The following is a 24986-nucleotide window of genomic DNA, read 5'->3' as shown; positions in this document are numbered from 1 at the left end:
GCTTGTGCAGCCTTGTAGAAGGTTTTTTTATTTTTTTATTTCTTGAATGTTAGTTATTTTTGTCTTTGAAATACCTGAGCGCATTCTGGGTTAGTAACTGTACAGCAGAGGGATGTGCCGTATTAGCCATGGATGGATTCTGATTGGCTATATGAAGAGTTAATACTTTATAGTTATATACAGAGGCAAAAATGATACCTTGCTTGCAATTTTACCATTTTCAGTTTGTCACTAAAAGCTATGACTGAACTCCCGTAGCGCCCTGCTAAACTAAACTGATAAATGTTAGAAGCATTGGGGTGTTCGCTATGGGTCATCTCAGCTCATGTCCAAATTGAAAGCCCAATGTCTAGTTTGAATTAGCAAAATACATTCAAGGTACATTAAAATCATTCTAACAGTTATTTTTGAGCTTGATTAGGAAAGCTTAACCCCTGCCAACATGCTGCATAGATCCTTGCACTCTGCGTGGAAGTAGTGGTTTCTCTGCAGAGCTCAGACAACCCCCCCTTGCTTGGTCTGACCTAGAAATCTCCAAACAGCAGAGAGCATGAGCGTTGCTGCTTTAATAGTTCTATGTCAGGAGCGTGTAGCGCTCCTGATCCTTGATAGGTACTGGTCCTATTCCAGCATCCTGGTTTTGGCTGTGATACATTTTCCCTGTCTGTTTGTCCACCTACAAGGTGATTGACGTGGTCAGTCTCTGAGTGGAGACCAAACCTGATTTAGGCCAGCCAAGCCTGCAGTCTCATTCTTGTGATAATGTGTGTAATATGTGCTCAAGCTCTCTGTCTGTCTGTCCTGCTCTGCTGCTTGTATTCCCCTGCTTATGACCTTGGATCGGATATCGACTATTTTCTGAACTGCCTATGGATTGGACCTAGATTACCCTGAACCTTGGACTGTCATTTAACTACTCTGCCTGTCTACCAACCGCAAGTACCTGTTTGCTTTTCTCAGTTCACGCCTGCCCCGGAGTGGTAGCCAGGCACTATAGCATTGTGTATGAGACCTGGGAGCAGCCGAGAACCGGTAGGCCTGCTTGCCTTACGGGAAAGGGGCTGCTATAGGTGAAGAACACAGAAGCTAGCTATAGTGTCTGACCACCTGCGTTAGGGGTAAATGTGACATTCTAGCTCTGACTCAGCAGGAACTCTATGAATAGGCTTTGGATGGAGTGAAGCGCATTAAGACTCGAGGGACAGGTGGATCGGCTTGTGCATGGAATATTTCAATAAACATACAGAAGACATTTAATGATTAGCGGCTTCCTTTTTCTTGCTGCTTGAAATGTGGACTTTATGGAGCATCCAGCGACCTCTGGAGGCCTGCTCCCAGTGTCGGGTGGGGGGATGTACGTCTGTAGCGGGACTGAATACTTTGCAGTGAGCGGGGCATGTTGGACCTCTGCAGAAGGACCACTGCTTCAACACAGAAAGCAAGGATCTTTCTCTGCAGCCTGGACATGCTGCAGGGATAGCCCAGCATAGAGAGGCTGATGAGGAAGCCGACGGGCTTCGAAACGAGTCCTGTGTCTACAGCGCATGTGCCTAGAGTGACATTGGGGATTCCAGTCCCAGGTTGAAAATCATTTGCAGTTGTAGTGCAGTGGTTCCTCCATCTTCAGCATGCTTCATCCCCAGCTGGTGGTTGTCTTGATGCCCCCTAGAGATTTCTAATTCCCAATTCACTTTTATGTCATGCCCTACACATGCCCTACACATACGTACTTTTGTGAGTGCATTTCTATCTTTCAATAAACAGTCATTTATTTTTTAGTGCTACACTGTGGAGTTGCACTGTTGTTTCTTTTGTTTTCTCTGCAGCATGCTGGCAGGGGACAGGCTTTTCTACTCCGGCTGTAGCTGCTTTCTTATGAAAACCAACTTTAACACTTTGAACATATTTTGATTTGAAGCAGAGTGGATTTAAACTGTAATTCCCCAGCTAGGTTCTTATTAGGGGGTCATTTTTTACAAGAACTGAGGGGGTCACTTCCAGGACTGCATTCGGCCTACTCCTCCCAGAGACACTGAAAAACGAAGTGAGGAAATGTGTGAAACAGAAAGAAGACGTAATTGTTCCGCCGGGAGGCAGATGGAAGTGTCTCCTCTACGCCGTATTGTCGATGAATAATTTAGCTGCACTTTTAAAATAGGGGAAAGCTGTTTCGGGTTGTGCGTGATGCCACACATCTCCTTCCTTTCGTATCAGCGCAAAAGGCTCGAGTGTTAACGGTCTTTGAAACGAGGGCGTACCGGGGTCTAGGGAGACCAAACCATTTCCTGGTAATGTTCTCTTATAGAAGAAAACAAATGGCAATTAGAGGCACAAATGAAGGTAGTGCTTACTTTAAAGTGCTCTGTTTTTACAGCTCCTTCAGCCTGCAAAGTGTGCAAACATGTTAAGTGTTTTGCAAATGGTAAAAAAAAAAATAATATTATATATATATATATTTATACATATATATATATATATATAAGTATATATACATATATATATATATATATATAAATATATATACATATATATATATAAATATATATATATATATATATATATATATATATATATAAATATATATATATAAATATATAAATATATATATATATATATAAATATATATATATAATATATTTGAGAGAAATGCAGCTAGCAATGGTAAATATGCTACAAAATGAATTGTTTGCCTTTTACGGTCAGCAAACAACCCCCCCCCCCCCTTTGAACATGTAATGCCCTGATTATTCATAGTCACCCCCTTTAAGACAATGCATCTCCCACGTTTGGCGTACAAATTCCCGAACAACTGATGCAACTCGCCTTGTCTGTGTTAACTATGGAGAAGCTCTGCACTTTACCCCAGATCTGTGAAATCTGCATAAGATGCTTTGATGCACGGACTCCAGAAAAATCTCAGAATTTCATGTTTTTTTTTCTCTTACCTTCACTGGAAAGCAGTAAAAGTTTGTATACAATAAAATAAAAAGCAGTTCATTGTCAGTAGGGGTATATTTGGTCACAATGGCTTTCAAGAAAGAAGTTTTTAGTAGGAGATGGAGTCACTGCAGTTTCCTATCTGAGTGCTCTGTGACACTCCTAGCCTCGGTTCGGTCCAGTTGAGAGGAGACGTGGCCCCCCCCGAGGCTTCCTCTCGTCTCTCCCTCACACTAAGGGGAGAGGATGCTAGTAATCAATGCCATGCATAAGCTCAATGTGCACATATGAGCATCTCAATTCTCACAGCGTCTTAACACGTCAGAATCGGGGGTCACGTGTGTTAGAGTGTCCACCCCCGCCTGGCAGAACATGGACCTCCGGGGAGATGTGGTTATCTATCTTGACGGGTTCTCGACTGCTTCCAGTAATCCCATCTGTGGAGTAAACGCAGTTTTGTCCTAAGTACCTGGAGGAACTGGATAATGCGCCACTCTCTAAGTGGTTTTTTTCTGTTCGATGGATGCTCTCTCTTTGTTTTCGATGACCGCTATTTGTGATATTGTATTGTGGACTCATAGTCCCTAGCAGCTCTTTGGAGGGGCAAGAATCATGGCCATCTAGAAGCTGCCCCTCATCATCTGTGTCAGCATCAATATACTTGTGTACGTTAGCATCGTGAAAGGTGAATGCGATTGCCATGTGTTTCTCTGGCGACCTGGAAGGGGTTCTAGTGCTCGCCGTTGTGTACAGAGATGTCTCTGGGCTGAGGACTGACTGGTCAGAAAAGTAGGAACTGTCTAACTTGGAATGGCTTTGCCTATGCTCTAAGGGGCTTGTGATGTTTGGCGCGGGCACCAGTGTCCTTGTGTCACCTTCCCGAAAGTTGACTTTTAGGGATCTCAGAAGCAAAGGATTTCTAACTTTTACTAAACTTTTTGGACTTTCCAAAATGTATGCAGTGTGCCGACCTCTATCAGTTTTAGGACTAATCTCTCCAAAGCTCTCTCTGCTGATGTCAAAGTTCAAGGATCTTTCACGCCTAACTGCTGGGTCCTGCCCTATATTTATACTTTTTTTAAATGGTAGGACTGCCAGTGGACTGTGCGAAAACTTAACCGATTCTGGGAATTCGGCAGTGCAGCTAATGAAACTGTCTATGCTGGACATGCTCCTCATGTCAATGACCCCCTCCTTGTGAGTGGTCAACAGAGGGACAGCCGGACAAGGTATGGTGTCCATTTCCAACTCCTCTGTTTGTTTAACTGATTGATTTGCTTCTTTTAAGTTTAGGATGGGCTGTGACTGTGTCTTTGCCATTTTGTTGTATATATCTTCTAGCTGTTGAACATTAAGGTGTTGAGGACTTGAACAAGACCGGCTCTTCTCTGGAGAACCTTGTTCTTTTGCGTCAAAGGACTTGTTAGAACTCGTCTCTGATAGAGTCCTTTTTGTCCATTTCCATTTGCTGGGGGATAAGTGGTTATCCTGAACTTTCTCTTTCTTTCCATCCTCTGTCTTTTCAACTACTACATCCATCAGTTCTATGCTACGAGCGAAGGCATCTTTCATGTTCATAGACACTATGCTACCATTTCGTTTGGCTCTCTCAAGAGCTTCTCTTCGCTTGATGGCTTTTTCCTGCCTCTTTTGTTCTTTGTAGAATTCAGAAAAGTTATTTACAATAATAGGAATGGGAAGAGCGATCACCAGCACTCCTGCAATACAACACAATCCGCCAACTATTTTCCCCAGCAAAGTCTTAGGATAGATGTCCCCATAGCCGACTGTGGTCATGGTGATGGTCGCCCACCAGAAAGAGGCTGGAATGCTTTTAAACTTTGTGTCATCTTCGTCCTTTTCTGCGAAGAATACCAAGCTGGAGAAAATCATAATGCCCATCGCCAAGAAGAGGATGAGCAGGCCAAGTTCATTGTAACTCCTCCGTAAGGTGAAACCCAGAGACTGCAGGCCTGTGGAGTGCCGTGCCAGCTTTAGGATCCGCAGTATCCTCATGATCCGGAAAATCTGCACCACCCTCCTGACATTCTGGAACTGAAGTACACTTTTGTTGGACTCTGTTAGGAATATGGTGACGTAGTACGGGAGGATGGCTAACAGGTCAATAACATTAAGTGGCCCCTTAAAAAATTTCCATTTGTTGGGTGAAGATAAGAATCTCAGGAGGTATTCCATGGTAAACCAGGCGATGCAGACAGCTTCCACATGCGCCAACTGAGGGTTGTCTGTCGATTGTCCAAATTCATCCAGACCTTGTAGTTCCGGAAGTGTATTTAGTGACAAGGCAATTGTTGATAATACAATGAAGAGAATAGAAATGATTGCCAGAATCTGCAGGGAAAGAAACATACACTGTGTTAGTTTTGTACATACAATTTGTTTCATCAGTAAAAAATAAAAGTAGATGTGTTCAACTCCAGCCCTCCATACCAACTTCCTGCCAAAGTCTTAGGATTGTTTAATTAGATGAGTAGAGGAGGTCATGGATGGGAAGATCTCCACCAATAACCACAGCTAGTATTCTGACAATATTTGCTTGATCTTTTCCCAACACATCTACCAACCCAACTGTTGGAGATACAACAGCTTTCAGCTTAGCAGATTAACCGCAGTTCATAAATAGGACACTAGATGTCGCTAATGCTCAGTGATATGCTATGCATTTCTATGATGTGTTGTAATTTCCTGTACACTGTACTGAACTTGTTGGTTATCTCTTCCTGGCTGTTGTTCTTATTACAATGAGGTGACATCTTTGATTTATGTGTTATGTTCCAATAAAGAAGCCAGTTCCTGTTTACTCCACAATGTCTGATCTGAATGGACTCCGCTGCACCCAGTGATCACACTCTGCAACACCAACATGGTACCTGCTGATGGAAGATTTGCTCCATTTTTTCATTGGGAGCTGGTCACAGAAATGCCCCTAGCCTGTCCAAAGGTCTCTGAACAACTAATGTTGGGCTGTGCGTGACCACCACAAAAAAAATAAAAAAATAATCATAATAAATTGAGTATGATTGTTTCCAAACCCACATACTGAACTGTGTATGACCACTCAAAATATTAATGATAACTGGGGCCAATCCTGTTTAATTTATTCATAAATTATCTAGAGGAGGGGATATCTAGTACAATCTCGGTATTTGCGGATGATACTAAACTAAGCATGCCAATATCTTCTATGCAGGATGTGGAAACCTTACAAGCCGACTTGAACAAAATAATGGGGTAGGCAACTACATGGCAGATGAGGTTTAATGTTGAAAAATGTAAAGTAATGCACTTGGGGGCCAGAAACCAGAAAGCAAGCTACTCACTAGGGGGGGAACCTCTGGGTGAGTCTAGAATGGAAAAGGACCTGGGGGTACTGGTAGACAACAGGCTTGGCAGTGGCATGCAATGCCAAGCCACTGCAAGCAAAGCCAACAGAATACTGGGATGTATAAAAAAGGGGATTCACTCCAGAAATAAAGAGATTATTCTCCCTCTCTACAAGACTCTGGTCCGGCCACATCTGGAGTATGCTGTCCAGTTCTGGGCACCGGTCCTCAGGAAGAATGTGCTGGAACTGGAGAGAGTCCAGAGAAGGGCAACAAAAATAATTAGGGGAATTGAGGACATCAGCTATGAGGAAAGACTACAAGCACTGAACTTATTCTCTCTGGAGAAGAGACGATTGAGGGGGGATATGATATCAATGTACAAATACTGTACTGATGACCATAGCATAAGGAACAAACTATTCAGAGAAAGGGAATACAATAAGACACGGGGCCACTCACTAAAACTAGAGAAAAGGCGGTTTAACCTTAATGTATGTAGGGGGTTCTTCACTGTCAGAGCAGTAAGGATGTGGAATTCTCTTCCGCAAGCAGTCGTATCAGCAGGGAGCATCGATAGTTTCAAAAAACTATTAGATGGGCATCTTAAAGACCACAACGTACAGGGGTATACAATGTACAACATACAGGGGTATACAATGTACAACATACAGGGGTATACAATGTACAACATACAGGGGTATACAATGTACAACATGCAGGGGTATACAATGTACAAAGGGGTATACAATGTACAACATACAGGGGTATACAATGTACAAAGGGGTATACAATGTACAACATACAGGGGTATACAATGTACAGTTAACAGCAAACACACACACATCATAGGTTGAACTGGATGGACTGATGTCTTTTTTCAACCTCACTAACTATGTAACTATGTAACGAGCCCTATATGATTGTGTCCAGCAATTTCCTGATCTGTGTAAGATCACCCATAACAATTATGATAATGAACCATGTACAGTTGTACCTGGCCCATATCCTGATTTGTGTATAACCACCCATAATAGTAATGACAATACATCCTGTACGAATGTGCCCAGTCCATATCTTCTTGACCTGTATATGGCCACCTAATATAATAATGATACAAAATTCTGTAAAAATGTGTCTGATCCACACACTGACCCCACTAAAAACAAAAAGACCCCCTCACCCAAAAGAAAAAAAATTCTGTAGAAATGTGCCAGACCCACATACTGATCTGTGTATGTCCCCCTAAAATAATAATGATATTAAGTCCAAAATGATTAAGTCTATGAACAACAACCCAAAATAATAATAGGAAATCCTGTATGATTGCGTCCAGACCAAATTTTCTTGATCTGTGTATGGCCTCCTATAATAATGATAACAAATCCGTTATGATTTTGTCACGCCAAGACCCTGATCTATGTTTGACAATCCATAATAACAATGATATTAAGTCCTATGAGACTGTGCGAGTGTTCAGCTCATATCCTGATCAGTGTGTGGCCATCGTGGACTGAGATCAGACAGAGTCATTGAAGACCGTATGATGGAAAAGAAAAACAATATTAATTATATAGTTGAACGTTGCTCCAACCTATATTACAACATCATATGTAACAGAAAAGTCCAGGGTTACCAAAAATGTATTTTTTTGCGGGACAGATAATGTCCCCCAAAACCTAGGAGGCTGAAGAAGGTAGCAGATACAATGTCATGATGCCTTGCTGGCCAGGGTAATAATCTAGTGCAGCCTTTCTCAACCCTCTCAACAGAGAGGAACCCTTGAAATAACGTTCTGGTCCAAAGGAACCCCTGCTAAAAATTACTATATCTACAACTCATGATACATTAGTCTGATAGTAAGTGGGAAGAATGCTCCTTACACTTGTGGACATTGGGAATACTTACCCGCTCACAGACAGCTAAAAAGATTAATGGTGTCAGTGGGAACTTATCTGAGAGACAGAAATTGCTCAAGGAACCCATAGCAACCTTTGGAGGAACCCTAGAGTTCCATGGAACCCTGGTTGAGAAACCTTGATCTAGAGTCTTTCCTACGGATGCACTTTGCTGGCCACATACATAAAAAACTGCTACTAAAAGCAGCAAAATAATTTATACATCCTGACTTTTCAGCTGTCATTGTTTGTTTTTTGATAACCTATCCATTTTTCACCATTAAGAGTCGGTTCACATTAGCGCGACTTGTCAGGCGACTTGTCAGCCTGACAAGTCGCGCTCCCTCGCGGTCCATTGACCGCTACAGGACCCGTTCTAATAGGAGCGACACAAGTCGCTCCGAATTAGAAAAAAGGTCCTGTACTACTTCGGGCGACCTCGAACCGACTTGCATAGACTTCCATTATGTGAAGTCCGTGCAAGTCGCTCCGAAGTCGTGGTGCAATGTAATGCACAAGTCGCCCCCGAAGTAGTAAGGAGTCGTGTCGCCTCAGTGTGAACCGACTCTTACAGCTCTCTGGACTCTAAAAAGAAACAAAGTCTTCCTGTTATGGGACACCCATGGACCTTCCCCCCTTGCTCCCATAGTAAAGTCAGCAGGCCCACCTCTAGTTATATATGGGGGTATGAGACCACCATCCAGCACTGTTCAGCATTACAGGCCTCCTCTGACCAGTAACCACCGGCATGGCGGAATCCAGAGCACTGTGCATTACAGCCATCCCTCAGACCTGAGACCACCATCCAGCACTGTGCAGCATAACAGTCCTCCTCCGACCACTGGCATCCAGAGCACTGTGCATTACAGGCCATCCCTCAGACCTGAGACCACCATCCAGCACTGTGCAGCATTACAGGCCTCCTCTGACCAGTGACCACCGGCATGGTGGAATCCAGAGCACTGTGCATTACAGCCATCCCTCAGATTTGGGACCACCATCCAGCAATGTGCAGCATTACAGGCCTCCTCTGACCACCAGCATCCAGAGCACTGTGCATTACAGGCCATCCCTCAGACCTGAGACCACCATCCAGCACTGTGCAGCATTACAGGCCTCCTCAGACCACTATCTGAGCACTCTGCAGCATAACAGGCCTCCTCAGACCACCATCCAGAGCACTGTGCAGCATAACAGGCCTCCTCAGACCACCATCCAGCACTTCGCAGCAGTACAGACCTCCTCTGACCAGTAACCACTGGCATGGCGGCATCCAGAGCACTGTGCATTACAGGCTATCCCTCAGACCTGAGACCAACATCCAGCACTGTGCAGCATTACAGGCCTCCTCTGACCAGTGACCACCGGCATGGCGGAATCCAGAGCACTGTGCATTACAGTCATCCCTCAGAACTGAGACCACCATCCAGCACTGTGCAGCATTACAGACCTCCTCTGACCAGTAACCACCAGCATGGCGGCATCCAGAGCACTGTGCATTACAGGCCATTCCTCAGATTTGAGACCACCATCCAGCACTGTGCAGCATTACAGACCTCCTCTGACCAGTAACCACCGACATGGCGGCATTCAGAGCACTGTGCATTACAGGCCATCCCTCAGACCTGACACCACTATCCAGCAATGTGCAGCATTACAGGCCTCCTCTGACCACTATCTGAGCACTGTGCAGCATTACAGGCCTCCTCAGACCACTATCTGAGCACTCTGCAGCATAACAGGCCTCCTCAGACCCCCATCCAGAGCACTGTGCAGCATAACAGGCCTCCTCAGACCACCATCCAGAGCACTGTGCAGCATAACAGGCCTCCTCAGACCACCATCCATCACTGTGCAGCAGTACAGACCTCCTCTGACCAGTAACCACCGGCATGGCGGAATCCAGAGCACTGTGCATTACAGGCCATCCCTCAGATCTGAGACCAACATCCAGCACTGTGCAGCATTACAGGCCTCCTCAGACCACTATCTGAGCACTCTGCAGCATAACAGGCCTCCTCAGACCCCCATCCAGAGCACTGTGCAGCATAACAGGCCTCCTCAGATCACCATCCAGAGCACTGTGCAGCATAACAGGCCTCCTCAGACCACTATCTGAGCACTCTGCAGCATAACAGGCCTCCTCAGACCCCCATCCAGAGCACTGTGCAGCATAACAGGCCTCCTCAGACCACCATCCAGAGCACTGTGCAGCATAACAGGCCTCCTCAGACCACCATCCATCACTGTGCAGCAGTACAGACCTCCTCTGACCAGTAACCACCGGCATGGCGGAATCCAGAGCACTGTGCATTACAGGCCATCCCTCAGATCTGAGACCAACATCCAGCACTGTGCAGCATTACAGGCCTCCTCAGACCACTATCTGAGCACTCTGCAGCATAACAGGCCTCCTCAGACCCCCATCCAGAGCACTGTGCAGCATAACAGGCCTCCTCAGACCACCACCCAGAGCACTGTGCAGCATAACAGGCCTCCTCAGACCACCATCCAGAGCACTGTGCAGCATAACAGGCCTCCTCAGACCACCATCCATCACTGTGCAGCAGTACAGACCTCCTCTGACCAGTAACCACCGGCATGGCGGAATCCAGAGCACTGTGCATTACAGGCCATCCCTCAGATCTGAGACCAACATCCAGCACTGTGCAGCATTACAGGCCTCCTCAGACCACTATCTGAGCACTCTGCAGCATAACAGGCCTCCTCAGACCCCCATCCAGAGCACTGTGCAGCATAACAGGCCTCCTCAGACCACCATCCAGCACTGTGCAGCAGTACAGACCTCCTCTGACCAGTAACCACCGGCATGGCGGAATCCAGAGCACTGTGCATTACAGGCCATTCCTCAGATTTGAGACCACCATCCAGCACTGTGCAGCATTACAGACCTCCTCTGACCAGTAACCACCAGCATGGCGGCATCCAGAGCACTGTGCATTACAGGCCATTCCTCAGATTTGAGACCACCATCCAGCACTGTGCAGCATTACAGGCCTCCTCAGACCACTATCTGAGCACTCTGCAGCATAACAGGCCTCCTCAGACCCCCATCCAGAGCACTGTGCAGCATAACAGGCCTCCTCAGATCACCATCCAGAGCACTGTGCAGCATAACAGGCCTCCTCAGACCACTATCTGAGCACTCTGCAGCATAACAGGCCTCCTCAGACCCCCATCCAGAGCACTGTGCAGCATAACAGGCCTCCTCAGACCACCATCCAGAGCACTGTGCAGCATAACAGGCCTCCTCAGACCACCATCCATCACTGTGCAGCAGTACAGACCTCCTCTGACCAGTAACCACCGGCATGGCGGAATCCAGAGCACTGTGCATTACAGGCCATCCCTCAGATCTGAGACCAACATCCAGCACTGTGCAGCATTACAGGCCTCCTCAGACCACCATCCAGCACTGTGCAGCAGTACAGACCTCCTCTGACCAGTAACCACCGGCATGGCGGAATCCAGAGCACTGTGCATTACAGGCCATTCCTCAGATTTGAGACCACCATCCAGCACTGTGCAGCATTACAGACCTCCTCTGACCAGTAACCACCGGCATGGCGGAATCCAGAGCACTGTGCATTACAGGCCATCCCTCAGATCTGAGACCAACATCCAGCACTGTGCAGCATTACAGGCCTCCTCAGACCACTATCTGAGCACTCTGCAGCATAACAGGCCTCCTCAGACCCCCATCCAGAGCACTGTGCAGCATAACAGGCCTCCTCAGATCACCATCCAGAGCACTGTGCAGCATAACAGGCCTCCTCAGACCACTATCTGAGCACTCTGCAGCATAACAGGCCTCCTCAGACCCCCATCCAGAGCACTGTGCAGCATAACAGGCCTCCTCAGACCACCATCCAGAGCACTGTGCAGCATAACAGGCCTCCTCAGACCACCATCCATCACTGTGCAGCAGTACAGACCTCCTCTGACCAGTAACCACCGGCATGGCGGAATCCAGAGCACTGTGCATTACAGGCCATCCCTCAGATCTGAGACCAACATCCAGCACTGTGCAGCATTACAGGCCTCCTCAGACCACTATCTGAGCACTCTGCAGCATAACAGGCCTCCTCAGACCCCCATCCAGAGCACTGTGCAGCATAACAGGCCTCCTCAGACCACCATCCAGAGCACTGTGCAGCATAACAGGCCTCCTCAGACCACCATCCAGAGCACTGTGCAGCATAACAGGCCTCCTCAGACCACCATCCATCACTGTGCAGCAGTACAGACCTCCTCTGACCAGTAACCACCGGCATGGCGGAATCCAGAGCACTGTGCATTACAGGCCATCCCTCAGATCTGAGACCAACATCCAGCACTGTGCAGCATTACAGGCCTCCTCAGACCACTATCTGAGCACTCTGCAGCATAACAGGCCTCCTCAGACCCCCATCCAGAGCACTGTGCAGCATAACAGGCCTCCTCAGACCACCATCCAGCACTGTGCAGCAGTACAGACCTCCTCTGACCAGTAACCACCGGCATGGCGGAATCCAGAGCACTGTGCATTACAGGCCATTCCTCAGATTTGAGACCACCATCCAGCACTGTGCAGCATTACAGACCTCCTCTGACCAGTAACCACCAGCATGGCGGCATCCAGAGCACTGTGCATTACAGGCCATTCCTCAGATTTGAGACCACCATCCAGCACTGTGCAGCATTACAGACCTCCTCTGACCAGTAACCACCGACATGGCGGCATTCAGAGCACTGTGCATTACAGGCCATCCCTCAGACCTGACACCACTATCCAGCAATGTGCAGCATTACAGGCCTCCTCTGACCACTATCTGAGCACTGTGCAGCATTACAGGCCTCCTCAGACCACTATCTGAGCACTCTGCAGCATAACAGGCCTCCTCAGACCCCCATCCAGAGCACTGTGCAGCATAACAGGCCTCCTCAGACCACCATCCAGAGCACTGTGCAGCATAACAGGCCTCCTCAGACCACCATCCATCACTGTGCAGCAGTACAGACCTCCTCTGACCAGTAACCACCGGCATGGCGGAATCCAGAGCACTGTGCATTACAGGCCATCCCTCAGATCTGAGACCAACATCCAGCACTGTGCAGCATTACAGGCCTCCTCAGACCACTATCTGAGCACTCTGCAGCATAACAGGCCTCCTCAGACCCCCATCCAGAGCACTGTGCAGCATAACAGGCCTCCTCAGATCACCATCCAGAGCACTGTGCAGCATAACAGGCCTCCTCAGACCACTATCTGAGCACTCTGCAGCATAACAGGCCTCCTCAGACCCCCATCCAGAGCACTGTGCAGCATAACAGGCCTCCTCAGACCACCATCCAGAGCACTGTGCAGCATAACAGGCCTCCTCAGACCACCATCCATCACTGTGCAGCAGTACAGACCTCCTCTGACCAGTAACCACCGGCATGGCGGAATCCAGAGCACTGTGCATTACAGGCCATCCCTCAGATCTGAGACCAACATCCAGCACTGTGCAGCATTACAGGCCTCCTCAGACCACTATCTGAGCACTCTGCAGCATAACAGGCCTCCTCAGACCCCCATCCAGAGCACTGTGCAGCATAACAGGCCTCCTCAGACCACCATCCAGAGCACTGTGCAGCATAACAGGCCTCCTCAGACCACCATCCAGAGCACTGTGCAGCATAACAGGCCTCCTCAGACCACCATCCATCACTGTGCAGCAGTACAGACCTCCTCTGACCAGTAACCACCGGCATGGCGGAATCCAGAGCACTGTGCATTACAGGCCATCCCTCAGATCTGAGACCAACATCCAGCACTGTGCAGCATTACAGGCCTCCTCAGACCACTATCTGAGCACTCTGCAGCATAACAGGCCTCCTCAGACCCCCATCCAGAGCACTGTGCAGCATAACAGGCCTCCTCAGACCACCATCCAGCACTGTGCAGCAGTACAGACCTCCTCTGACCAGTAACCACCGGCATGGCGGAATCCAGAGCACTGTGCATTACAGGCCATCCCTCAGATCTGAGACCAACATCCAGCACTGTGCAGCAGTACAGACCTCCTCTGACCAGTAACCACCGGCATGGCGGCATTTAGAGCACTGTGCATTACAGCCATCTCTCAGACCCGAGACCACCATCCAGCACTCTGCAGCATTACAGACCTCCTCTGACCATCCAGAGTGGCTAAATCTGTATCTGTGAGTTTTTAAAACCCTAATACTATAAATAATAACATGATATTAGATTTCTTTTACTCTAGGAGCATATAATGACTTTGGAAATCCTATAGAAATGCTTAAATGCAGCATTACAATTTAACTAAACACATTCGATTTTAGTTGACTAAAATTATTTTATTCGACTAAAATGTACTGGAGATTTTAGTCGACTAAATACGATGGCTAAAATGGGACTAAAACTAAAATGGCATTTTAGTCAAAAGACTATAACTAAAACTAAATCAAAATTCGATGCCAAAATGAACACTGCTCTCTTGTTGTACTTAGATAATAATATGAGAACCAGGATTGCATCCAACTATAAGCAGTGTCTGGAGTTGGGGGTGTCCCTGCATTTTTGGGGGGGGGGGGACACAATATTATCACAATAGGGGGTGGCAGTCTCCAGGAATAGGCTGTGGTTGTAGAGTGATGGCTGATGGCATTATCCTCCACCCCAGGTTGACTTGCTGTGACCTGAAATCCTGAGCATGGGTGACAGTACGGAAACTGATCAGATTATCCCATGTGCGTCACGGCTCTATACTCACCTTCCATCACCCAATACAGCGTATAAGAGAGAGGTCTGTGCCTGCACTGGCTCTATGGTCACACCATCCCTGCACACCCACCCATGGCAAACCATTGCATGCATTTCTATGTATTTATTCATGTATTTCATTGCGACATCTTTCCATTTTCTATCTGCAGTAAGGCTCCGTTCACATCTAGGCATTGCTATTTTTAGAGGCATTTTTTCGGGCATTTTTACAGCATTTTTGTGCAGGCATTCTTTTGGTTGACAAATGACCAACGAAAAAAAAAAAAAAAACGCCTGTAATCTGCCAAAAAAAAAAAAAAGCTCATATACAGTATTTCACAAAAGTAAGTACACCCCTCACATTTTTGTAAATATTTTATTCTATCTTTTTATGTGACAACACTGAAGAAATTACACTTTGCTACAATGTAAAGTAGTGAGCTTGTATAAGGGACGGTGTTCTGTCAGAATACCATACCCTATCAGGAAACCATACCTCCGTCATTTCCGGTTGCGGATCAGCTGTGGCTTCGTCATGAATCAGCTGTAGCCGCGTCACAAGTCCTACTGCGCATGCGCGTACTAGGTAGGGAATTTTGATACCATCGCAACGAGTCAGGCAAAGGTCCTAGTGCGTATGCACACCAACGGGTCGGGCCGCGGCATCTCTTATAAGAAACGTGCATACGATCTCCATGCCCCACACTGCACTGGCCCGACACTGCACCGACCCGACAATGGGACAATCCTATTCCCTACCCCCACGCGCACGCCCACTGTCCATTTGATAGCTATGTGCCATTGTTGGGTCGGTGCAGTGTGGGACATTGAGATTGGATTGTCGGGTCGGTGCAGTGTCGGGTTGGTGCAGTGTGGGGCATGTAGATCGGATGGATGTCTGTTATAAGAGATGCCGTTGGTGCGCATGCGCACTAGGACTTTTGCATGATCTGTTACGATGTTATCTAAATTCCCTACCTATTACGCGCATGCGCACTAGGATGTGTGACGCGGCTACAGCTGGTGCATGACGAAGCCACAGCTGATCCGCAACGGAAATGACGGAGGTATGGAATTCTGATGGGGTATGGTTTTCTGATAGAACACCGGTTCACACATATGCAATATCCACTGTGGGTTCCCACATTGCATCCAACTCGCAGGCAGTTCACACTGCCATATGCGAATCGCTGGGGGTGTCAACAGTGGCGGCCCGTCCATTGGGGGCACAGCCCCTCCTATCCATGCGTCACAAATGTGCTTCTGGAAGAATGGTCAAACATTCCCATAGACACACTCCTAAACCTTGTGGACGGCCTTCCCAGAGGAGTTGAAGCTGTTATAGCTGCAAAGGGAGGGCCAACTCAATATTGAACCCTACGGACTAAGACTGGGATGCCATTAAATTGCATGTGGTTGTAAAGGCAGGCGTCCCAATACTTTTGGTAATATAGTGTGTTTCTGATCACTGTCTCGGCACTGTGCATTTGCCGAGGATATGCGTGCTGAACCCTTAGGAGCCGCCTGATATGTGGGATTTAAATTTTATAACAGCTAGAGGTTAATAATTCATCTGCAGGTTGTTATTCTCATCTGCCCGGTGGAATTATCTATGGCGATCCTTCACTCCCGCAAAGGCGCTGATGGTGAGCTGTGATTGGTGGAAAGTTCACATTTTCCATCACTAGTTTGGGAAGAGAAGCCTGGGGAGCTGACATAAGTCTCTGTGGAGAGACAGTCGCTCCTCTCTTCTCCTATTTACGTGATATTAATAGATCAGCAACATCATCAGCGACGAAAAAACAGAAACTTTCACAGCATGCCGATGGACATGGACTTAAAGGATCACTCCACCTTCTTCACAGGCATTAAGAGGGGCGGTAAGAAATAATGCTTCGTAAATGGTATTGTCTTTTTAGTTGTTTTATTTCTGTACAGGCTCTAGTAGTAGTCTCAGGACAATCACTGCTTGTTGTTATACTATAGCTGGAAGGGATCCGTGCTCCAGGCCACCATTCTATCCACGTTCCATGGTGGAGAATCTTACCAGTGATGATATTGTATAGGTTACAGTGATGGGGAACCTTGGCACCCCAGATGTTTTGGAACTACATTTCCCATGAAGCTCAACTACACTGCAGAGTGCATGAGCATCATGGGAAATGTAGTTCCAAAACATCTGGGATGCCAAGGTTTGCTATCACTGGATGTGTACAATACATGGGACTTACTGAGCCTCTTACTTCACTACTGGATGAAACAGACCCTTTACAGTTATGATATGGACGCCAGGGATCATTTGATCTGGTCTGCCTAGGCAGGGGGCTGGGATAAAGCACTTTTTTCAATCTAAAATACAAATGCGTTACTTTAGAATCACAAAATATTAAGGGGTAGGATAAAAGATGAGGGAAATGTTTTAGGGCGATGTTTTGCGTGGAATTAAGTGTTAGAGTAAGGTAGGGGAGAGTTGGGAAGGGAGTAGTGTGGCTGAGTGGGCAGGAATCAGCGGCTGGCTGAGCAAGAAGTAGGGTGGCAGGGTGGGAAGGGAGTAGTGTGGCTAGCTGGGCAGAGAGTATTATGGCTAGCTGGGCAGGGAGTAGCGTGGCTCAGTGGGCAGAGTGGCTGGGTGGACAGGCAGAAGTGTGGCTTGCTGGGCAGGGAGATGTGTGGGTAGCTGGGCAGGGAGAAGTGTGGCTGGCCGGGCAGGAAGTGGTGAGGCTAGAATGGCAGGTAATAATGTTGCTTGGCTGGAAGTAGTGTGGCTGGATGGAAAAGTAGCGGTGTGGCTGGTTGGGCAGGGAATAGTGTGAGTTGCTACACAGGAAGCGGTGAGGCTGGATGGGCAGGGAGAAGTGTGGATGGGTGGGCAGGGAGCTGAGTGCCTTGCTGGACAAGGAGCAGTGTGGCTGGTTGGGTAGGAAATAGTGTGGGTGGCTGGACAGGGAGTGGTGTAGAATGTTCTGTAGGGAGTAGTGTGGCCGAGCAGGGAGTGGTGTAGCTCGTTCTGCAGGGAGTAGTGGGACTGGGCAGGGAGTGGTGTAGCTCGTTCTGCAGGGAGTAGTGTGGCTGAGCAGGGAGTGGTGTAGCTCGTTCTGCAGGGAGTAGTGTGGCTGAGCAGGGAGTGGTGTAGCTCGTTCTGCAGGGAGTAGTGGGACTGGGCAGGGAGTGGTGTAGCTCGTTCTTCAGGGAGTAGTGTGGCTGAGCAGGGAGTGGTGTAGCTTGTTCTGCAGGGAGTAGTGGGACTGGGTAGGGAGTGGTGTAGCTCGTTCTGCAGGGAGTAGTGTGGCTGAGCAGGGAGTGGTGTAGCTTGTTCTGCAGGGAGTAGTGTGGCTGAGCAGGGAGTGGTGTAGCTTGTTCTGCAGGGAGTAGTGGGACTGGGCAGGGAGTGGTTTGGTTTGGCAGGAAGCAGAGTGACTGGGTTGTAAGGGAGTAGTGTGATTGGCTGAGCAGGGAGTATTATGGCTTGGCAGGAAGCAGAGTGGCTGGGTTGGAAGGGAGCAATGTGATTGGCTGAGCAGTGAGTGTTATGGCTTGGCAGGAAGGAGAATGACTGGGTTAGAAGGGAGTAATGTGATTGGCTGAGCAGGGAGTATTATGGCTTGGCAGGAAGCAGAATGGCTGGGTTGGAATGGAGTAATGTGATTGGCTGAGCAGGGAGTGTTATGGCTTAGTTGGAAGCAGAGTGACAGGGTTGGAAGGGAGTAATGTAATTGGCTGAGCAGGGAGTGTTATGGCTTAGTTGGAAGCAGAATGACTGGGTTGGAAGGAAGTAATGTGATTGGCTGTGCAGGGAGTGGTATGGCCCAGTTGGAAGCAGACTGACTTGGTTGGAAGGGATTTGTGTGGCTGGCTAGGCAGGACGCAGTGTTTCTGGTTTGTTAAGGCACAAAGTAGCTGGGTGGGCAGGTAGCTGTGTGGCTAGCTAAGCAGACAGCAAAGAGGCTGAGTGGGCATAGACTAGCGTGGGTGGCTGGGCAGGGAACACAATTGCCTGGGTGAAGTGACTTTTACATTGTATGTGGTATATGGTATAAATTGCCATAGGTGCTCCCAGCACCTGTGACTTTATTTAAAGTGGTCCTCTTCCACCCTTGGAGGTCCCTAATAATGTTCTCCTCAAGTCTTTCCTTATTTCAGTCACCTGAGGAGGAACTCTTCCACTGAGGAATGGATGGGCCATTGTCCTCCATTGTTTGCTGCTCATCCATCTGGGAGTCCTGACCCTGTTGTGTAGATGCAGTTCTATCAGCCAGCTGCAGGTCTGTAGCCAAGATAAATCTCTTCCATGAAGGGGCAGTGACAGCGCTGATACTGGCTCGCCCATTGTCCGCCATTGTGTGACCAGCAGCTGCAGATTGTGATTAGCAGCCAATCAGCCTCTTAGTGTAATATGGGAGAACATTTGTCCGGAGTTCTTCCCTGAGAGATAACAGAACAATCCCTGGGCCTCCATTGTGATCTGCATTCAAATCTATGCCAGGATGCTGCTAAATTCAATACTACACATACCAAAGAGCGCCATTTTTATTGGGAGTTTAGGACCAACATATCCAGATAGGAAGCCGGGCGCAGTCAACTTCCTTCTCTGCAGTATCCTATAGCAACCAGCTTACACCCACTGCACCTCATGTAGGTTGGTTTCTATGGGTTACCACCCTCTGCCCCTCATGTAGGTTGGTTTCTGTGGGTTACCACCCTCTGCACCTCATGTAGGTTGGTTTCTATGGGTTACCACCCTCTGCGCCTCATGTAGGTTGGTTTCTATGGGTTACCACCCTCTGCCCCTCATGTAGGTTGGTTTCTGTGGGTTACCACCCTCTGCCACTAATGTAGGTTGGTTTCTGTGGGTTACCACCCTCTGCACCTCATGTAGGTTGGTTTCTATGGGTTACCACCCTCTGCCCCTCATGTAGGTTGGTTTCTTTGGGTTACCATCCACTGCAGCTCATGTGGGTTGGTTTCTATGGGTTACCACCCTCTGCCCCTCATGTAGGTTGGTTTCTGTGGGTTACCACCCTCTGCACCTCATGTAGGTTAGTTGCTATGGGTTTCCACCCCCTGCACCTCATGTAGGTTGGTTTCTGTGGGTTGGTTTCTATGGGTTACCACCCTCTGCACCTCATGTAGGTTGGTTGCCTATGGGTTTCCACCCCCTGCACCTCATGTAGGTTGGTTGCCTATGGGTTTCCACCCCCTGCACCTCATGTAGGTTTGTTTCTATGGGTTTCCACCCCCTGCACCTAATGTAGGTTGGTTTCTGTGGGTTACCACCCTCTGCACCTCATGTAGGTTGGTTGCCTATGGGTTTCCACCCCCTGCACCTCATGTAGGTTCGTTTCTATGGGTTTCCACCCCCTGCACCTCATGTAGGTTGGTTTCTGTGGGTTAACACCCACTGCAGCTCATGTAGGTTGGTTTCTTTGGGCTACCACCCCCTGCACCTCATGTAGGTTTGTTTCTGTGGGTTAACACCCTCTGCACCTCATGTAGGTTGGTTTCTGTGGGTTAACACCCACTGCAGCTCATGTAGGTTGGTTTCTTTGGGCTACCACCCCCTGCACCTCATGTAGGTTTGTTTCTGTGGGTTAACACCCTCTGCCCCTCATGTAGGTTGGTTTCTATGGGTTACCACCCTCTGCCCCTCATGTAGGTTGGTTTCTATGGGTTACCACCCTCTGCCCCTCATGTAGGTTGGTTTCTATGGGTTACCGCCCTTTGCAGCTCATGTATGTTGGTTGCTGTGGGCTACCACCCCCTGCACCTCATGTAGGTTGGTCTCTATAGGTTACCACCCTCTACACCTCATGTAGGTTGGTCTCTTTGGATTATCACCTTTTGAACTTCATGTAGGTTGGTTTCTATGTCTTACCACACCCTGCACCTCATGTAGGTTGCTTCATTTAGGTTACCTCCGTCTGGACCTCATGTAGGTTGGTCTCTTTGGGTTTCCACCCCCTGCACCTCATGTAGGTTAGTTTCTATGGCTTACCACCCCCTGCACCTCATGTAGGTTGGTTTCTATGGTTTACCACCCTCTGCACCTCCTGTAGGTTGGTTGCTGTGGGTTACCACCCTCTAGACCTTAAGTAGGTTGGTTGCTGTGGGCTACCTATGGGTTACCACCCTCTGCACCTCATGTAGGTTGGTTGCTCTGGGTTACCATTCTCTGCAGATTGTGACGAAACGCGTAGGGCGGAGTCTCCGACGTCAAACGTCACTTCCGGTTGTCGGCCGTGGAACGCGGAAGCCTCCCGGCGAACACGACTATTCTGACCCTGATCTACTGTACGAGTGAGTCTACTACGCCGCTTATTTACAACTGTATGTTACTTTTATTCACCATGGGGTATTTTTCCTTTCATGTGAGCACTCAGGGCACCCGCCGCTGACTACTCTGACTGCTCGTTCATCTCGAAAAGGAACATCTCCATACATCAACATACAGGTTGTACCAAGCTATTTGCGCCACCTAGTGGCCACTCGTGGAATTTCACTTATCCACTTTTTTATTTTTATTTATATGTTTTCACTCACGTTGTTACAGATCAAGTGGCACATTCATTTGGAAATCACTCACATATCTTCGGTTGTGGGTCTTTTGTCACAACATCGGTTTATATATATATATATACAATTTCTTCGCATGTATTATTTGATTTGAATATATCTTCGTTATCCATTTATTATTATTTTTAGATATTGCACCATTTGTGGGTTATTGTCTACCAGTACACTTCCCCTTACACTTCACAAGGGGCATTCTTTATATTTATTTTTATTTCAGAGGTAGCGCCACCACCAATCTTCACACTTCTTTTATAACACTTGCACCTTAACCCCAAGGTCTGATTGGGGCAGCTTACACCTCTATCTAATATATTTCTCTCCCAAACACCTAGTCCGTAGCGCTGGTCATATTTCTTTATTATTATTCTCTGCAGATTGCTGGAATGGGTTACTGAAATTGACCATGCACTTCTGGGATTGGTTAGCAGAAGTTAATGCAGCTGGCACATGATTGGTTGCTATTGTCTACAAAACTCAGTGCTGACTGTCTGCTGTAAACATTCACACTCTGCTAACTGCTAGGATTGGTTGCTACTTTGAACGTTACTAGAGTTGGTTGCTATGGGTTACCGCACTCAGTGCTCACATTAGTTGCTGGGGATTGGCTGGCATTGTTGGGATTGGTCTGCTCGTGGCCCTCTGTAGTTGGTGAGGGAGTGACAGCAATACTACTCAGGGTAACCATATTTGGGGGGGTGATTTAGATTCAATATAATACTGCTGACGCCGGAGGGAGACATGCGTCTCGTTATTTGCTGAGCTCTGCGTTCTCGCTTCCTCTAGCTCCATGTGACGATATACGCAGCGACAGCGGCCAGCGATGTGTCACACTGTATTAGGGACAACTCCGATCGCACATAGAGACTCTTCTCCTGACCTTCTTCTGCAGTGTATGGAGGGGGGGGGGGGGCTCGACATTCAGCCATCTTCCTCAATAATAGCAGCTCAGCTCCCCATGCAACGAATCCCCCCCCCCCAGCCGCCGTCATTCATCTCTGTCTCTGATTCTATTTATAGATCAAAGACCCGGTGCTATTTTTATCCTGCGGGGGCGGATGTGAATTATAAATAGGCTGCAGCAAGAAATCTGTACGATGAGCTGCATCCATCGATGTGTCTTCCAGGAGGTCCACACACACACCACAATCCTCATCACACAGTTTGGTGTACAATCTCAGCGCTCCCTGTGTAAAAGATTCTGATTGTACAATCGCAGTGAGGCGATGGGGAGCGCACATACACTATATTGTCAAAAGTATTGGGACGCCTGCCTTTACATGCACATGAACTTTAATGGCATCCCAGTCTTATGCCCAGTACACACGATCCGAAAATCGGGCGACGTTCCATCCGTTATTTTTCGTATTCTAGCAGCTCTCAATAATATTCGCTTAAAGGGAGAGGTTACTCACGATACGAATTTTCTCGGACGATAATTCTTAGCTTCCGGTATGCGTAACCACGCTGTAGCGTGTGAGGGGAAAATGATGTCTACTGCTCATGCGCTGTCTACTGCTCACCATTTTTTTCGGACGAACAACATACTGATAATACGATTATCGTACGATGTGTTATAATACGATCAAACTTTTTATGCTTGCACGACCGGATAATATCGGATGAACTGTCGTGATCGCCTCTCGTAAGCTGTGTACTAACGATCCGATTATCGTTCGATCCTTTCACAAGCGTTAATTTTCGTCCGATTTTCGGATCGTGTGTACGGGCCATTAGTCCGTAGGGTTCAATATTGAGTTGGCCCACCCTTTGCATCTATAACAGCTTCAACTCCTCTGGGAAGGCTGTCCACAAGGTTTAGGAGTGTGTCTATGGGAATGTTTGACCATTCTTCCAGAAGTCCATTCGCTAGGTCACGCACTGATGTTGGAGAAAAGGCCTGGCTCCCAGTATGCACACTAATTCATCCCAAAGGTGTTCTATCGGGTTGAGGTGCAGGCCAGTCAGGTTCCTCCACCTCAAACTCGCTCATCCATGTCTTTATGGGCCTTGCTTTGTGCACTGGTCCAAATTATTTGGTGGAGGGGGGATTATGGCGTGGGGTTGTTTTTCAGTGGTTGGGCTTGGCCCCTTAGTTCCAGTGAAGGGAACACTTAGGCCCCATGCACACGGGGCGTTAGAAAAAACGTACGTCAAAGTTAGTTCTGACGCCGGAAAAAGCAGCTGTAAAAACGTGCTTTCAGTAGCTTTTTCCATTGGCGTTATTGCACGTTTTGCCACGTTGCTTTTAGCAGCGTTTTTTTTTCTTCCATTCAAAATCAATGGTTCCCTATGGGAGCCTATTGATTTGAATGGAGGTCGCACCGCAACACCGCAAGTCGGATCCGACTTGCGGGGTGACTTGCGCTGTGGGAATCTTGAGGGGGAACTCCACGCCAAAATGTGAAAAAAACGGCGTGGGGTCCCCCCCCAAGGTTCCAAACCAGGCCCTTCGGGTCTGTTATGGAATTTGAGGGTAGCCCCATGCCGAAAAAACGGCGTGGGGTCCCCCCCAAAATCCATACCAGACCCTTATCTGAGCATGCAGCCCGGCAGGCCAGGAAAGGGGAGGGGACGAGCGAGCGGCCCCACCCCCCCCTGGACCACACCAGGCCACATGCCCTCAACATGGGGGGGTGTTGGTGCTTTGGGGCAGGGGGAGCTCTGCACCCCCCACCTCAAAGCACCTTGCCCCCATGTTGATGAGGACAAGGGCCTCATCCCCACAACCCTGGCCGGTGGTTGTGGGGGTCTGCGGGCAGGGGGCTCATCGGAATCTGGAAGCCCCCTTTAACAAGGGGGCCCCCCAGATCCCGGACCCCCTCCCTATGTGAATGGGTATGGGGTACACTGTACCCCTACCCATTCACCCCATAAAAGGCAGTGTATGGAAATAACGACAAGAGACGTTTTGGAAAGTTTATTAAAAATCTTCATCCGACTCTTCTTGTCTTCTCCTCTCCGGGGTCTTCTGCTCTTTTGCTGTCCGCCCTTCTTGTCTTCTCCTCTCCGGGGTCTTCTGCTCTTTTGCTGTCCCCCTCTTCTTGTGTTCTTCTCTCCGGGGTCTTCTACTGTCCCCTCTTCTGCTGTCCTCTCTTCTTTTCTTCTCCTCTCCGGTCTTCTGCTCTTTTGCTGTCGGCTGTCGGCTGTCGGCTGTCTTCTTCCTCCGGTCCTCCTCCTCCGACGTCTCCGCTGATTATGCCTCTCTCCGGTCTCTTCAGCTTATTATATAGCCATTAGGGGCGTGGCCCCGATGACGTCATCGGGAGGCCCCGCCCCCTCATGTCACAGATGACGTCATCGGGAGGCCCCGCCCCCTCATGTCACAGATGACGTCATCTGTGACATGAGGGGGCGGGGCCTCCCGATGACGTCATCGGGGCCACGCCCCTAATGGCTATATAATAAGCTGAAGAGACCGGAGATAGGCATAATCAGCGGAGACGTCGGAGGAGGAGGACCGGAGGAAGA

General features: G+C 48.3%; 1 protein-coding gene and 1 long non-coding RNA gene across 2 annotated transcripts in view; both read right to left on the bottom strand.

Moving 5' to 3' along the window:
• Positions 1–2705: 2705 nt before the first annotated feature.
• KCNB1 (potassium voltage-gated channel subfamily B member 1) overlaps positions 2706–24986 on the bottom strand; it is a 146971-nt gene continuing 124690 nt past the window's right edge. The window contains exon 3 of the mRNA XM_082272667.1: positions 2706–5289. Coding sequence (XP_082128793.1) covers positions 3259–5289 — 2031 coding nt within the window. The 3' untranslated portion in view covers positions 2706–3258. The remainder of the gene's footprint in view (positions 5290–24986) is intronic.
• Positions 9032–14362, bottom strand: LOC309567306. Its single transcript, XR_014225932.1, has 3 exons — positions 14314–14362; positions 9259–9298; positions 9032–9102 (listed from the first exon to the last, which is right to left on the bottom strand). It is a non-coding gene; the product is annotated as an uncharacterized lncRNA (long non-coding RNA).

This window comes from Pelophylax lessonae, assembly GCF_965119305.1.
Source record: "Pelophylax lessonae genome assembly, chromosome: 11".
NCBI classification, from domain to species: domain Eukaryota; kingdom Metazoa; phylum Chordata; class Amphibia; order Anura; family Ranidae; genus Pelophylax; species Pelophylax lessonae.
This window is presented reverse-complemented; position numbering and strand designations above follow the sequence as displayed.